This window comes from Erpetoichthys calabaricus, chromosome 15, assembly GCF_900747795.2.
Source record: "Erpetoichthys calabaricus chromosome 15, fErpCal1.3, whole genome shotgun sequence".
NCBI lineage: Eukaryota > Metazoa > Chordata > Cladistia > Polypteriformes > Polypteridae > Erpetoichthys > Erpetoichthys calabaricus.
The window spans coordinates 91,423,259-91,440,773 of NC_041408.2; the positions used below are offsets into that span (position 1 = coordinate 91,423,259).

At 46.7% G+C, this 17,515-nt stretch overlaps 1 protein-coding gene across 1 annotated transcript in view; it reads right to left on the reverse strand.

The window, feature by feature from the left end:
* fam83b (family with sequence similarity 83 member B) overlaps positions 1–17,515 on the reverse strand; it is an 89,712-nt gene that overhangs the window by 56,497 nt on the left and 15,700 nt on the right. The window contains exon 2 of the mRNA XM_051919130.1: positions 1,046–1,551. Within this exon, the coding sequence (XP_051775090.1) occupies positions 1,046–1,495 (450 nt within the window). The 5' untranslated portion in view covers positions 1,496–1,551. The remainder of the gene's footprint in view (positions 1–1,045; positions 1,552–17,515) is intronic.

Consider the following 17,515-nt stretch of genomic DNA (forward strand, 5'->3'; position numbering starts at 1 on the left):
AGTGCATCAAAGGCGCTACATAAATAAGACTTACTATTATTATAATTATTGTTGGCACACCCACCACACAAAGAAACAGCTGGGCAGTCTGGTTGGCAACCCCAGGGCAGACATGGGGTCCAGTTCCACCCATGTATCTGCCACAGCCAGGTGGTGTCCCCTTGGCCTGGTCCAGCCACTCGGGTCCTGCGAGCCGCACCACCCTCAGGTAATGGTGCCACCCGGCCATAGTGCCATAACTGATGCCCCCTCACAATGCAGGTCATGTGCTTCATTCGGGACTCCATGAGCAACACAAAGTCAAACCAGCGAGACCCAAGGACCCTCCGAAGAGACACAGAACTTCGTCTCAGGTCACCATCCATGTCTCACAACCGTATAGCAAAACACAAAACACCAAGGGGTATCTCGATGCAGTGGTCGAGTGTCACTAAGGGTGGGATGCACCCTGCACTCTGCTCGATGAAACAATCAAAAGTGTCCACAAGCTGAGATCAGCAAGGGGGTAACTCGAGGAAATGATTCATAGTCTATGGGCTGAAATTGCCAAGGGGGTTGGCGGGGGGGACCCCCTACTCGATTAATTAATTGATTGAGTGAAAAACTGAAATCAACAAAAGGGACCTCCATTCCCCTCGATGAAATGATTGAGTGTCTGCAAGCTGAAAACACTAAGGGGCTCTGCTCAATGAAACAATCAAAAGAGGCTGAAATCAGCAAAAGGGGACCCCCCCCCCCCCTCATTGAAATGACCAAGGGTTGAAGTCACTGAGGAGGACCCCCACTCACCCTGTTCAATATTGGGAGTGACCTCAGTGCATTATTCAAAGTACGGTCAAGTACGACCTTCCGGGGGTTGCTGGGATGTCCCTCACCCCAGGGGGTCCGAGCGGGAACCATCCCTAAAGCAGGACCACTACATTGTAATGCACTTTCTTGCACAACCAGTTGTGTCAGAGCGTTCACCACCAGCACCGACCGGTCAGCCACCTTAAATGGACCGCTGGCGCTAATCGATGACATACATCAATGAACCCGACTTTACCTTTTTCGACTCCTGGATCAGTTTTCTGATGACTTCTTTTATCGTTGGGCAGTTCTGCCGCGGTGGATGGAAATACAAGTCTATGTTGGTCCTGTTTGCCAAATCTGGTGAAAAGATTGGCCAGCCAAGGTCCAGGTCTGGGGTTTCTACGTCAGAATCGACAGGCCAATACGTCCCGGTTGAGGAGGTGTCATCCAGGTAGATGTCGATGTCATCATTTGGGGGTAGAGGCGGTGGTCTCCTGGCATTCTCTTCTATGAACTCCAGTTCTTCCTCTGCCAGGAAGTCACAAAGCCTCTCCTTGGTGATGAACTCCACATACCCTTGTCTGCCGAAGTCCAGCAACGCATCGATAGCCAGGCGGTACGATTCCTTGTAGTGTGGAGTCACGTAATCCTCTGGCTTGAACTCGCCTCCTTTTAGCGAGGAGAGCTGAGATAAGGACTCCATCTTTCCGGTTGTCACTGCGTCACAGGCAGGCGGTTTGGAGCTGCTAGAATGGACTCCTGGGAAGAAAAAAAACAAAAACACTTCATGAGTATGGAAGGCGGAAAAAAGGGGGGGGGGGGTTACATAGGAAATACTACAGAGGAGTCACTATTGTCACGTCACGTCAACATGCAACAGGCCACCACTGTCCCTCTACCTCTACCTGAACATGTTCAGAACAGACCTGCCATCGTCGATGTGACTTAAAGCCAACAGGACCTTATAAAGGCAAAGAGTGAGACTCTTGTACCTCAGGGTGAAGATGAGTATCAATGACTAAGGATGAAGAGGAGATGAAAAACCTGAAATGCCTGAGGACCCCCGGAATGTCACTGACAGCACATCCCTTTTTGTTTTTCTGAAGATTTGGTGCTTTGCCTTTACGACTAGCTGGGGTTTGACGGTGATATCCCCCTCTAGTGGCCATCACTTGGAGGTGCCTTGGGATTACTGTCTATCACGCCTGCTTCCTCAGTGGTCCTGACTTGTTTGTAATCAACACGAAGGTTTAGAAGGCAGCTGGCAGGGGTCCTCTGCTTATCCGATCTACGGATACCAAAACTCTGCCAAAAAGTCTTGCTCTACATTTTCTCGCGTGTTTTGTTCAGTTTTTGACCTCTTGCTGGTTCTTCCGACTGCGTCTTGGCTTTGCGTTCTAACTGTGATCTCCCGGCTTTCCCCCCTTTTTGAATGGCACCGGGTTCTTCTCAAAAAAGTGTACCTGTCAGGAACTGGTTGGAGCAAAAATGGTGGTCTTCTCTGAACAGAGTCCGAGAGCCTTGAGTAAGCCGGTCGTCTGTCGGCTCACTGTGCATTTCTTACTTGCAATTGGGGGGTCCTGAATCTTAAAAAGTAAGTCAGCTGACATGAAGGCCGATGACGAGTGTGTCATTAGAAGCAAGAATTGGTGACAAATTAACAAAATGGCAGGATACCTCCAGGATCCCAACTTGACCCTACTGATTTAAAGTATCAAGTGAACATTAAAACAAGATGACTTCCATAAAATCAGGGGGTCATGGCGCCAGCGGTTGGAAACGTTTTGTGTGTTCGGTGAACACATGACCCTCTGCTTTTATTTATTACTTCTGTGGCACCACTACAGTGGGGCCCAAATATTTGTATATGATCAAGGGTCAATAGGCTGAACTCGCCAAGGTGTCCCCACTCCTCGTGCTCAATGAAACAGTAAGGGGGACCCTCTCCCCCAGCTCAATGAAATGATCGAGAGTGTCAAATCACTAAGAGGGAACCCCACTCCAATCGACGTAAAGAACGAATGTCAGTCCCCTACCCACATTCAATGAAATGATTGAGTGTCCAGAAGCTGAAACCTCCAAGGGCGCCCTCCTCGCTCTCACTTGATGAAACAGTCGAGTGTCAAATCACCAAGGTGGGCTCTCTAACCCCCCCCCCCCCCAAATAAAATGATTAAGAGTCCACGGGCTCGAATCGATGAAGTGATCAATTATCAGATCACCAAGGGCGCCCTCCTCCCTTTCACTCGATGAAACACTCGAGTGTCAAATCACCACAGGGGACTCCCCCATGAAATGATTAAGACTCCACGGGCTGAATTCATCAAGGGGGGGTTCCTCCACATCCAATCGATGAAATGACCAAGTGTCAGATCACCAGGGGGCACATCCTCCCCACATTCAATCAAGTGTCTGCAGGCTGAAATCTCCAAGGGGTCCTCCTCCCCAGTGCTCAGTGAAACAATCAAGTCACAAATCACCAGTGGGGACTCCCCCTCACCCCCTGATGGAATAATCCAAGGGGGACCCCATCCCGCCAATCGATGAAACAATCGAGAATTCACAGGCTGAAATGACCAACGGGGACCCCCACTCCAATTGGTGAAACGACCGAGTGTCAAAAAACCAAGTGTGACCCCCCACCCCCAGTCTAATCAATGTAACAAATGAATGTCAATCACCAAGGGGGCCCCCCCACCACCCCTGGTTCAATGAAATGATCGAGTGTACAGAGGTTGAAATCGCCAAGGAGGTCCTCCTCCCCTTCACTCAATGAAACAGTTGAGAGTCAAATCTCCATGGGGGACTCCCCCTCCCCTAATGAAATGATGAAGTGTCAAATAATCAAGGGGACCCCCTCACTCATTCAATGAATCAATCAAATGTCTACAGGCTGAAATCACCAAGGGGGTCCTCCTCGCAGGTGCTCAATGAAACAATCAAGTGTCCGATCTCCAAGGGGGACCACCTGTTCCTCCTCCTCCTCCTCCTGCTCGATGACACAATCAAGAGTTTGTGCACGGAATTCAGATCACCCAGGGGGTCCTCCTCCATCACGCTCAATGATACAATCGAGTGTTAATTCACCAAGGGGGCACTCCGTCCCCCTATTTGATGAAACAATCAAGAATCTATAGGCTGAAATCACCAAGGGGTCGTCCTCCCTCTCACGTGTCAAATCACCACGGGGGAACTCCCCCTCACCCCCTGATTAAGAGTCCACGGGCTGTATTCACCAAGGGGGGGGTTCCCCCCACCTCCAATCGATGAAACGACCAAGTGTCAGATCACCAAGGGGACATTTCCTCCCCACATTCAATCAAGTAGGCTGAAATCTCCAAGGGGTCTTCATCCCAGGTGTGCCCAATGCAACAATCAAGTGTCAGATCACCAAGGGGCACCCCCATCATGCTCAATGAATCAACCGAGTGTAAAATCAACATGGGGGACCCCGTCTCCCCTGTTTGATGAAACAATCAAGAATCTATAGGCTGAAATCACTAAGGGGGACCCCCTCTCCAAGCGATGAAACAATCAACTGTCAAATCACCAATGGAGGACCCTCCTCTCCATGTTGAATGAAACAATCAAGCATCTGTGGGCTGAAACCACCCAGGGGGTCCTCCTCCATCACGCTTAATGAATCAATCAAGTGTTAATTCACCAAGGGGGCACTCCGTCCCCCCGTTTGATGAAACAATTGAGGATCTATAGGCTGAAATCACCAAGGGGTCCTCCTCCCTCTCACGTGTCAAATCACCATGAGGGACTCCCCCTCACCCCCGATTAAGAGTCCACGGACTGTATTCACCAAGGGGACATTTCCTCCCCACATTCAATCAAGTGTCTGCAGGCTGAAATCTCCAAGGGGTCTTCATCCCAGGTGTGCTCAATGCAACAATCAAGTGTCAGATCACCAAGGGGGACCCCCCCCTTACCCTGCTCAATGAAAACTTTGAATGTTAAATCACCAATGGGGACCTCCACCATGCTCAATGAATCAACCGAGTGTCAAATCAACATGGGGGACCCCGTCTCCCCTGTTCGATGAAACAATCAAGAATCTATAGGCTGAAATCACTAAGGGGGACCCCCTCTCCAAGCAATGAAACAATCAAGTGTCAAATCACCAATGGAGGACCCTCCTCTCCATGTTGAATGAAACGATCAAGCGTCTGTGGGCTGAAATCACCAAGGGGTCCTCCTCCCTCTCACGTGTCAAATCACCACGGGGGACTCCCCCTCACCCCCGATTCAGAGTCCACGGGCTGTATGCACCAAGGGGGGTTCCCCCCACCTCCAATCGATGAAATGACCAAGTGTCAGATCACCAAGGGGACATTTCCTCCCCACATTCAGTCAAGTGTCTACAGGCTGAAATCTCCAAGGGGTCTTCATCCCAGGTGTGCTCAATGCAACAATCAAGTGTCAGATCACCAAGGGGCCACTCCGTCCTCCCTTACCCTGCTCAATGAAAACTTTGAGTGTTAAATCACCAATGGGGACCTCCACCATGCTCAATGAATCAACCGAGTGTCAAATCAACATGGGGGACCCCGTCTCCCCTGTTCAATGAATCTATAGGCTGAAATCACTAAGGGGGACCCCCTCTCCAAGCGATGAAATAATCAAGTGTCAAATCACCAATGGAGGACCCTCCTCTCCATGTTGAATGAAACGATCAAGCGTCTGTGGGCTGAAACCACCCAGGGGTCCTCCTCCCTCATGCTCAATGAAACAATCGAGTGTCATATCACCAAGGGGGCACTCCGTCCCCCTGTTTGATGAAACAATTGAGGATCTATAGGCTAAAGTCACTCCACTCGATAAATTGATCAAGTGTCAAAGCTCCAATCACCATGTTCGATGAAGCAATCGACTGTCTGTGGACTGAAAGCACCAAGAGGGACCCCCTCTCCCCAGCTTAACACTAAACAGCCACATTGTTTAAAGTACGGTCAACTCGCCGTTAAGGGGCTCTGTTCATCGAGTCACCCAGGGGCCTGTAGGGGTCTTCATTTGTCATTGCTCATCACACTGGGTGGCACTCACTGATACCGCCTTAAACTGGGATAACCAAATTCCCTGCAAGGTGTTTATTGAAGTGGGCCGCGATTCCTTCCTGTTATTTGAAAAGGGGGCCGCTTGGCCTCCGCTGTACTTTTATTATTGCCATCATATGTGGACTGATCGAGTGTTCAGATGGGTGGTTTGATGAGTGGATTTCCATTTTAATTTGTACCTTTGACTCTACTTATTCTTTTAACAATCATAAAGAAACAAGTGGGCCTGAGAAGGTGGTGTTATTTTGTGTTTATGTTGCCCTGGCGGAGCCGCAGGAAACGCCTGTGCCATTAAACTACCGGGCACCTTGCGCAAGCTGTTGTGGATAAAAACAAAACATGGCACGAATTGAGGAGCTTTCACTTTTCAAAGAACACATCGTAATCTCTCTGACGAGTCACGCATTCCCAACGGGCCGACGCCCAGCGGCCTTACGTGGGGCCTAAATAAACAGCTCCCTGTACTGGACGCCCTGTGCCAAGGGGGCAGCGCTCAGGCTGTGGTGCGGTGACGTGACAAATGGATTCTTGTTCAAGTGAGTGTTTGCCCTTACGGAGGTCAAGGAGGCTGTGAGCATGTGGGGATCCTATTTGGGGGGGGCGGGGGATCGGGGGGTCTTCACGGTCCATTCACTTTTTTGTCCAGATTTCAAAGCCTCCCCCTAAATCAGGCAGATTGTCGGGTCTTTAGGATTAACTTGCTTTACATCTCACAGTAGCTTAGTGGAAGCCCATGCGCCACAACAACCAAGAGGTGAGAGCAGGATGGAGCTGTTGGGGGTCTCCAGACTAGCGTCGTCACTAGGGTTAGTGTCACCCGGTGATGTAAACCAAGCATGAATAAAGACCCCTCACAGGCTCCTGGGGGACTTGATGAATGCAGTACCCTAACAAAGAGTCGGTCATACTTTAAAGTATGCAGCGCATGGGCCACCTGGCCATTTAATTAACCCCAGTAATTCCCATTATTGAGTGGGAGTGGTGGGGTCCTCCTAGCCTATGGACACATGATCGGTTCATTGAGTTACGGGTAGGGGGGACCCCTTTATTGATTTCAACCCATGAACACTTGATCATTTCATTGAGTGGAGTGGGGGGAACCCCCTTGGTGATTTAGACACTCACTCATTTCATAGAACAGAGTGGGGGACCCCCTTAGTGTTTTGAGCAAACAAACACTCAGTTATTTCATTAATAAATATAGGGTGGAGGGGCCTTCTCCTCACTCCTTAAGAGGGGCTTCCCTCTTGATGATTTCAACCCTCGGACGCCTTGATCATTTCATTGAGCGTTGTGTGGGTGGACCCCCTTAGTATTGTCAGCCCATGGATACGTGATTATTTCGAGTAGGGGGGGGATTGAAAAGTTAGCCCCTGACAATTTCAACCCATCGGATGCTTGATCATTTCATTTAGTGGAGTGGGTGGGGGACACCCTTGGTGATTTCAGACACTTGATCATTTCATAGAACAGAGTGGGGGACCCCCTGAGTGTTATCAGCCCACAAACACACAATTATTTCATTGAGTGAAGAGGAGGGAGGGGGTCCTCCTATGTGATTTCAGCCCATGGTCCCTAAATCATTTTATTGAGCTTTGGGGGGAGTAGACCTGAGTGATTTCCAGTCTACAGTCACTCAGTCATGGCACAGAACAGAGTGGGGGTCTCCTTTGGTGTTTTCAGCCCAACCAATGCTCAACTATTCTCATCAAGTAGAGAAGAGTGAGGGGTTCCCTCTTTGGAACAATTTCAACCCATGGACGCTTGATCATTTCATTGAGCGTTGTGGTGGACCCCCCTTAGTATTGTCAGCCCACAAATACGAAGATTATTTCATTGAGTGAGGGGGATTGAGAGTTCCCCCTTGACGATTTCAACCCATGGACACTTGATCATTTTGATTAAATAGAGTGGGGGACCACCCTTGGTAATTTCAGATGCTTGAATCATTTCTTAGAATAGAGTGGCGCACCCCTTAGTGTTTTCATGACCTCAAACACTCAAATTATTCACCGAGTGAGCAAGGGTGAGGGGTTCTCCCTCGGACAATTTCAACTTGATCATTTGATTGAGTGGACTTCAGGCACTCGATCACTTCATAGAACAAAGTGGGGGACCCCCCCTTAGTGTCTTTTCAGCCCACAAATACTCGATTTATTCTATCAAGTGAGAAGGTGAGAGGTTCCCCCTTTGACGATTTCAACCCATGGATGCTTGATCATTTCATTGAGCGGCATGGCGGGACCACCCTTAGTATTTTTCAGCCCCACAAATACGCCGATTATTTCATTGAGTGAGGAGGGATTGAGAGGTTCTCCTTGACCGATTTCAACCCATGAAACTTGATCATTTTAATTAAATAGAGTGGGGGACCACCCTTGGTAATTTCAGATGCTCGATCATTAAATAGAACAGAGTGGGGGACCCCCCTTAGCGTTTCTTCAGCCCATGAATACTCGTTATTCATTGAGTGACGGGGGATTGAGAGGTACCCCTTGACAATTTCAACCCATGGAATCTTGATCATTTTAATTAAATAGAGTGGGGGACCACCCTTGGTAATTTCAGATGCTCGATCATTAAGTAGAAACAGAGTGGGGGACCCCCCCCCCTTAGTGTTTTTTCAGCCCATGAATACTCGATTATTTCATCAAGTGAGAAGGGTGAGAGGTTCCCCATTTGACGATTTCAACCATGGACTCTTGTTCATTATATTGTGCGGAGTGTCGGGACCCCCTTAGTATTTTCAGCCCACAAATACGCGATTATTTCATTGAGTGAGGGAGGATTGAGAGGTTCTCCCTTGATGATTTCAACCCATGGACACTTGATCAATTTAATTAAATAGAGTGGGGGACCCACCCTTGACAATTCAGATGCTCGATCATTCTTAGAACAGAGTGGCAGACCCCCTTAGTGTTTTCAGACCCTCAAACACTCAAATTATTTCATCGAGTGAGCAAAAGGTGAGGGGTTCTCCCTCGACAAATTTCACCTTGATCATTTGATTGAGTGGACTTTCAGGCACTCGATCATTTCATAGAAACAGAGTGGGGGACCCCCCCCTTAGCGGTTTTTTCAGCCCATGAATACTCGATTATTTCATTGAGTGAGGGGGGATTAAGAGGTTCCCCCTTGACGATTTTAATCCATGGACACTTGATCATTTTAATTAAGTAGAGTGGGGGACCACCCTTGGTAATTTCAGATGCTCGATCATTTCTTAGAACAGAGTGGGGGACCCCCCCTTTGAGTTTTTTCAGCCCATGAAAACTCAATTTTTTCATCAAGTGAGAAGGGTGGAGGGGATCCCCCTTGGCGATTTCAGCCCAAAACACTGCACAAGGCTTTTATACGCGTTTATCTGGGTGTCTCCCTGAATGGACTTTAGTCACTTCCCAGATGGGAGGAGGGTGAAAAGTGACAGAGCAGGGTGGCTGGGGTCCCGCCTGATAAGGTTCACTTATGATATTTCAGTGTTGGGCATCAAAGTGGCATCGTGGCTACTGCAGGGGCCTCCAATTAATGGGGGACCAGCCGTCAGGTGAGTCTCGGCCAAGTCACTGCCTTTATGGATTGGGAGTTTCAAACTAAAAACCTGTGTACTGGGATAATGGGCAAGTGTTATTTAGGCCAATGATGGTGGGCTTTGCAATGGCTTGACATCTAGTATACAGCTGGCACCTGCTTAGCTGCCCAAAACTGAAAGATCCTTGAGAGGGTTTGCTGTCTGTCACAATAGAATATTTATTTATTAATTCAGCTTCAGTGTAAAGGCAAATTTCATCCATGGTTAAGATAGATAGATAGATAGATAGATAGATAGATAGATAGATAGATAGATAGATAGATAGATAGATAGATAGATAGATAGATAGATAGATAGATAGATAGATAGATAGATAGATAGATAGATAGATAGATAGGATAGCGTAGTTGGCAGGATTAGATAGATAGATAGATAGATAGGATAGATAGATAGATAGATTAGATAGATAGATAGATAGATAGATAGATAGATAGATAGATAGATAGATAGATAGATAGATAGCGTAGTTGGCAGGATTAGATAGATAGATAGATAGATAGATAGATAGATAGATAGATAGATAGATAGATAGATAGATAGATAGATAGATAGATAGATAGATAGATATGAAAGGAATTATATGCAATTAAAAGACAGATAGACTGGAAATGTATTATATGATAGCTAGCTAAGCAAATGCATTATATAATGGATAGATAGTCATGAAAGGCACAGATAATAGATACAGACATTATAGATAGATAGATAGATAGATAGATAGATAGATAGATAGATAGATAGATAGATAGATAGATAGATAGATAGATATGTCTATCTATCTATCTATTATATAGTGCCTTTCATATCTATCTATCATATAGTGCCATTCATATCTATCTATCTATTATATAGTGCCTTTCATATCTATCATATAGTGTCCTTCATATCTATCTATCTATCTATCTATTATATAGTGCCTTTCATATCTATCTATCATATAGTGCCATTCATATCTATCTATCTATCTATCGTATAGTGCCATTCATATCTATCTATCTATCTATCATATAGTGCATTTCATATCTATTAATTATAATGTCTTTCATATCTATCTATCCATTATATAGTGCCTATGCATAGCTAGCTAGCTATCTATCATATAATGACTTTCCAGTCTATCTGTCTTTTAATTGTATATGATTCCTTTCAGATCCATCTATCGATCTATTTTATACTCCCTTCCACCTATCTATCTCTCATATAGCACCTTTCAGATCTAGTATAACTTCAGGATTAGTGTAACTTGAATGAATCATCATCCAAATGGAGATCCCAACTATACCTACTTGTCATCATCGGCTTTTTTTAACTAAATCTGCATTCAAAATCCCTAAAAGCCCCTTCATCCAGTTTTTGAACCCTCTCTTTGTTACAGCAGCTCAGACAGATGGACTAATTTGAGTCAGAAGCCAGTACAGGATGGGATGCTCGTTCATTGCAAACCACCGAGAAGACTTTTCAATAACCCTAATATGCTGATCTTTGGAGAGGACAGACTGTGACTGGGTGTGACATCAGTTGAGTCCTGGTCCCCTGAAATTGTGAGACAGCGACATCTGCCAGCTTGCCATTCAAAACTGAAATGTCATAAGAACCATATTATGTTATGTTTTTTGTTTTGCATACAACTTTTACATTTTAGACAGCAAAACAGGAACCAACTCTGGTCGGCAAAGCCCATCTACCTTCTACTGAATAAAAAATGCAAAAGAACGCAACAGGCTTCTGTTTAGAGGGTATTTGAACCCAGGACCCTGGAAATAGGGAGGCATCAGCAGTAACCACAGTACCACCATGCTGATCAAAGAAGCAAGTCAGGATGTGTTTCTGCATAAAATATTTCAAATTTGGGAAACAGAGCACAAACTGACTCCAGATGGGAGGACCATTTCAGTGTAATAAACGCATCCACTCCGTGCTAAATAACTGATACAGATTAACATGGAGTTTGTAGGATGAACTTGCAAACTGCATTGAGGATTGTGAGCAGGAATCAAATTCACCTTCAGTAGTAAAGCATCAGTACTAACTGCTGTGCCAACTTGGTGCCCAAACCAGAAATGTCATAGGAATCTTGTTAGTGATAAGACAGACAGACAGACAGACAGACAGACAGACAGACAGACAGACAGACAGATAGATAGATAGATAGATAGATAGATAGAGTGAAAGGCACTATATAATAGATAGATAGATAGATAGATAGATAGATAGAGATAGATAGATAGATAGATAGATAGATAGATAGATAGATAGATAGAGTGAAAGGCACTATATAATAGATAGATAGATAGATAGATAGATAGATAGATAGATAGATAGATAGATTAGATAGATAGATAGATAGATAGATAGATAGATAGATAGATAGATAGATAGATAGATAGATAGCTAGATAGATAGATAGATAGATAGATAGATAGTCACAAACACTCCACCCCACCGTGAAGCATGCAGGTGGCAGCATCAGGCTGTGGAGATGCCCCCCTGCAGTGGACCCTGGAAAGTCCCATGAATGTAGTAAAATGCAGAGAAGCCCTGAAGGAAACTCTGATGACTTCCACAAGACACCTGAGCGTTGGTCAAAGATTTGTTTTCCAGCAAGACAAACGAGCCCAAGCCTAAAGCCAAAACCACACAATAATGGCTTTCAAACAACAAAGTGGATTTCCCCTGGAGAGCAGAGTGAAGATCTCAATCCAGTGAAGAAACGTGTGGCTGGGCTTGCAACAAAGGCGGTTCACTCAGCAATCACCGTGGCACCTGACAAAGAGGGAGACTGAAGGGCGTCCATGGCTGCCATGTACTACATACTGACTTGAACACTTGGGCCCGTCAGCGTGGTGTTTCATATTTGTAATGAATGTGGACCACCTTGCGGAGATCTGTTTTCGATTTGACATTAAAGAGTCTTTTTCTGTTGCTCAGAGTCAAAACAGCCAAATACGTTTTAGAGGCCCAGTAATTCTTCTGTTACACACCCACCACTCCACAGGATCACAATTTAGCAATGGCTGCCACCCTAACAGCAATATAGAGAGTGTGCCAACTGCCACCAAAATGAGAGACGCCTTGAGCTCAACCAGCAGACTTGCTTTAGGTGAGGTGAGGTGAAAATTTCAGAATGAAACACTTAAAGGACCACCTGGGCCCACCGCAGTTTGCCTATCGGACACACATACTGGAGTGGAGAAGGCAGTCATCTGTCTCCTCCACAAGGCTGGACAAAGCTGCAGCACTGAGACTGAGAGGATGATGTGTATTTGACTTCTCCAGTGCCTTCAGTACCATTTAGTCATCTCTCTGTTAAGGGGTCTACCCAGGTAGATGATGGACCATCAGTCAGGCAGACCACAGTTTGTGAGACTCAAGGACTGTGTGAGCAACACTGGGGCACCACAAGGGACAGGCCTGTCACCTTCTCACTTCACTCTGCTCACCTCCGAATAGAAATATAACAGAAGGTCAGGTCACTTAAGGAAATTCTCAGATGAATCTACACTTATTGGGGGGTATTGATAAGGGGGGATGAGACAAAGGAGAGGAGTCAGGGGGAGAGCTTTGAGAATTGTCTGTAACTCAACATCAGCAAAATCAAGAAACTGCTAACAACTTTCACTGCACCAAAAAGCCTCCATGTCTGGTCACTATTCATGGAGTAGATATAGAGGTGGTCCACTCCTACAGGTACTTGGGGGTCCACATCAATGACAGGCTGGACTGGTCTCAGAACACTGAGGGGCCATAGTAGAAAGGGCAGAGTGGACTCCTTTGTCTTAAGAGACATGTGTTCCTTTAATGTGACAAGTGACATCCTTCACATCTTCTGCAACTCTGTGGTGGGCCGATATAGCATCTCCTCAAGTGAGACCCACCGAAACAACAAGCTGATTACGAGGGCGGGCTCAGTTATGGGAGGCACTCTGGACCCCCAGGAGGTAGCAGACAAGGAGAGAATGAAGACAAAATGGAGTCGTGTGCTGAAGAAAACTGCACATTTTCTCTGTGACACAACAACACTGAGGACTTTGAGTCAACAGATCATTCAGCAGACACGTGTCAAGAAACACGACGGGGGGTCCTTTGTGCCACCGGCAATGCGTCTTTAGTGGAGTATGTGACGGCACTTTTCATATTTAGCCAAGTCAGATGTTTTGTCTCAGTGTATTTTTGTGATATTATCTGTGCTTTGATTCATTTATTTATTGAACTTCTGTAAAAAATCAAAGTCCCCCCCTTGAGACTTATAGAGTCCCATCTGTCTGTCTGTCTGTCTGTCTGTCTGTAACAAGTCTGAGCGCCAAGACGCCGGTGATGAGTTGGTAACATAAAACCACCGACCCACCCAGTCACCCCATCCACTCATAAGACAACAAGCATCCAGAAAAGCAGCTGGAGCCGTCCGAGTTCCTGTGACCCCCTGGCCACAGGTGAGGCAGAGTTCCTCCTTTTCTTTTTCTTTTTCTTGGTCTTCATCACCTGCTTTTGACTTCAATGACAAGTCTGTGACTGGCCGCGCCGTCTGCTCTCACGGCTGCATAATACACAGGAGCGGCTTGGGAGGTGCGCAAGGGAGTGGCGTCAAGTATGCAGCCTCCTCGGGCTACAGCGCTGTCTAATAATTATGCCAGTTTTACGAGACGCCTGCGCCACTCTCCTTAACCCTTTCGGCTCTCCCTACAATGAAACGCAAATCAATTTGAAAAATAACGTCGTTCAGCCGTGTCCGCTCCCTATGGGGAGGATGAGTGCTCTCCCTGTGAACCTACCAGCTTGGACTCAATGGCAACCTGAAACTGGGGCTGTGCCCTGGGAGGGACTGGCACCCCTTTCAGGGTTGGGTCATGCCTTACATTCAGTATTGGAACTCCAACCCCTGGTAACTATCCATCCATCCACCTGTCCATCCATCTGTCCAACTATCCATCTACCAGTCCATCCATCTATCCAGCTGTCCATCTATCTATTCATCCATCCATCAATTCATCCATCCAACTATTCAACTATCCATCCATCTATCCATCCATCCAACTGTCTAACTATCCATCCATCCATCTGTCCATCCATCCAACTATACAACAATCCATCCATCCATCTGTCCATCCATCCAACTATACAACTACCCATCCATCCACCTATCCATCCAATTATCCAACTATCCATCCACCTGTCCATCAATCTATCCATCAACCTGTCCATCCATCCATCCATCCATCCAACTATCCATCCATCCACCAGTCCACCCATCCACCTGTCCATCCATCCATCCACCTGTCGATGCATTCTATCCATCCAATCAACTATTTAACTAACCATCCATCTATCCATCCATCTGTCCATCCATCCAGCTGTCAAACTATCCATCCATCCACCTATCCATCCAATTATTCAACTGTCCATCCACCTGTCCATCAATCTATCCATCCACCTGTCCATCCATCCATCCATCCATCCAACTATCCAACTATCCATCCATCCAGCAGTCCATCCATCCATCTGTCCATCCATCCATCCATCCACCTGTCCATCCATCTATTCATCCATCCACCAGTCCATCCATTCATCCACCTGTCCATCTATCTATTCATCCATTCACCTGTCCATCCATCTATTCATCCATCCACCAGTCCATCTATCTATTCATCAATCCACTTGTCCATCCATCCATCCATCCATCCATCCAACTATTCAACTATCCATCCATCCACCTATCCATCCATCTATCTGTCCATTCATCCATCTATCCAACTATCCCCTTTTCCAGGTCCGTGTTGTGGGCACAGCAGTCTAAGTAATGATGCCCTGAGGTTCCTTTCCCAGTTAACCTCCTCCAACTCTTCCAGGAGGGGACACCAGCTGAGAGATAATATGGTCTCCACTACATGTCCCAGGTGTTCCCCAAAGTCACCTCCAGGTTGGACATACCCCCAAAGTCACCCAAGTTTGTCCGAGATCACCGATTCAAATCGAATTGCAGTGCGTTTGGTTTGTGAGTCCTTCGGCTTTTGATTTAGAATTATTCCGTTTGGACTTTTGAGCTAACGTTTTTTGTTTGTGACTGTTGGCTCAGTATTTGTTCCGGTGTTATTTCCATTGTGTTTTTCTTCTGCTGACACACGATTACTCTGCCTTGTGGCTTAGCTGTCATGATGTATTGGGTGGTCAATTTCTCTAACCAGGGAAAATTATTTATGGAATTTCCTTTCTGTTTTAGGCCCAAAATGAAGAGAGAGAGAGAGATGGGCTCTCGAGGGTGACCAGGACCTTCTGGACCACCTGTATGTGTCATGAAAACTGCAGAACATTAAATTACTCTTACAGGATTTGCATTAGGAAAATTCTGTTTTTCTGTTGTTGGGACACCTGGGCCTTAATGGTCAAAATGGTGGTCCTGGAAATCCTGGCGGAAGGGTTTGTCCATTATTTTGTGAAATCTTTTGCTGTACAGTGGTCTTTTGGGGATTGCCCATTTGATATTTGGACTTCTCAGCAACAAAAGTATATTGGCAAAGGCTTCTTTTGCTTTACTTACAAATTATCAATAAATTAATTATTTATCTGTGCCATCCAGCCAAGTAAAAAATTTTGGCAGAATAGGCAGGAGATAATATCCATCCATTCATCCATCCCTCCATTTGTCCATCCATCCATCCATATACCCATCCGTCCCTCAATCCATCCATCCATCTGTCCATCCGTCCTTCCCTCTCTCCATCCATGCTTATCCAGGTCCACGTCATGCCCAGATGTTCTTTTTTTTCCCCCCACACCGTCTCCTCCACCTCCTTCTGAGGAGATCCCAGAGTCCTCCCAGATCATCAGAGAGACCCAAGCTCTCCACCATGTCCAGGATCTGCCCCGAGGTCTCCTCCCGGTTTGCACCCGCCCAAAAACGCCTCCCCAGGGAGGCACCCTAATCGGATACTCAAAACCACCTCACCTGGATGAGGAGGAGCAGCGGCTCCGCTTTGAGCTCCTCCAGAATGTCACCCTGTCTCTAAGGCAGAACCGAGACGCCCTGAGAAGGAAGCTCATTTCTGTTGCTTGTTTTTTTTCACAATTCAGTTCTTTTGGTCACTACCCAACACTCGTGACCACAGGCGAGGGCAGGAACGTCGATCAACCTGTAAATCGAGAGCTCTGCCTATCGGCTCAGCTTGCTCTTCACCACGACTGACTGCTCCAGTCCCCCTGCTGACATTCGCTCCCTTTCACTCGAGAAACCTAAACTCCTCCGCTTGAGGCGTACGGCACCAGAGGGGGGCACTCTGCACTATTCCAGCTGAGAAACGTGACCTCCGACTTTGAGGTGCTGATCCTCATTCCGGGATGCTTCCTACTCAGACACAAATGAGGTGACATTGGCAGGACCACCTCAGCTGCAAAAAAAACAAGGAAGGCAATCCTGAGGTCATCAAACTGGAGCCCCTCCACTGCTTGGCTGTGCCCAGACATTCTGTTCATACATACAGGGTGGTCCGTATTTATGTATCTGATTGAAAAGACGCGATTGGCAGGAAACGACTAATGTTATTATCAAGTAACATAATGGAACTTGAACATCCATCCATCCATTATCCAACCCGCTATATCCTTACTACAAGGTCACGGGGGTCTGCTGGAGACAATCCCAGCCAACACAGGGTGCAAGGCCGGAATCAAACCCCGGGTAGGGCGCCAGCCCACCGCAGGGCACACACCAAGCATAATTTAGAATCGCCAATGCACCTAACCTGCATGTCTTTGGACTGTGGGAGGAAACCCACACTGACACGGGGAGAACATGCAAACACCACGCCGGGAGGACCCGGGAAGTGAACCCAGGTCTCCTAACTGCGAGGTAACAGTGCTACCCACTACGCCACCGTGCCACCCAGAACATGAACAGAACCATAAATGTCTTTTCATCCCCTGTTCTCCAAGGCGTGGCCCACCAACGTACCATCCAGATCGATACACGCCTGAAGACGAAGAGTAGTGTTGTCACGGGTGGCTTGGCACATCTGTACCTCTAAAATTCTCCTGTGATAGCCACACGTAGCTCAGCACATAGCTCTTAGGTAAAGGAAAA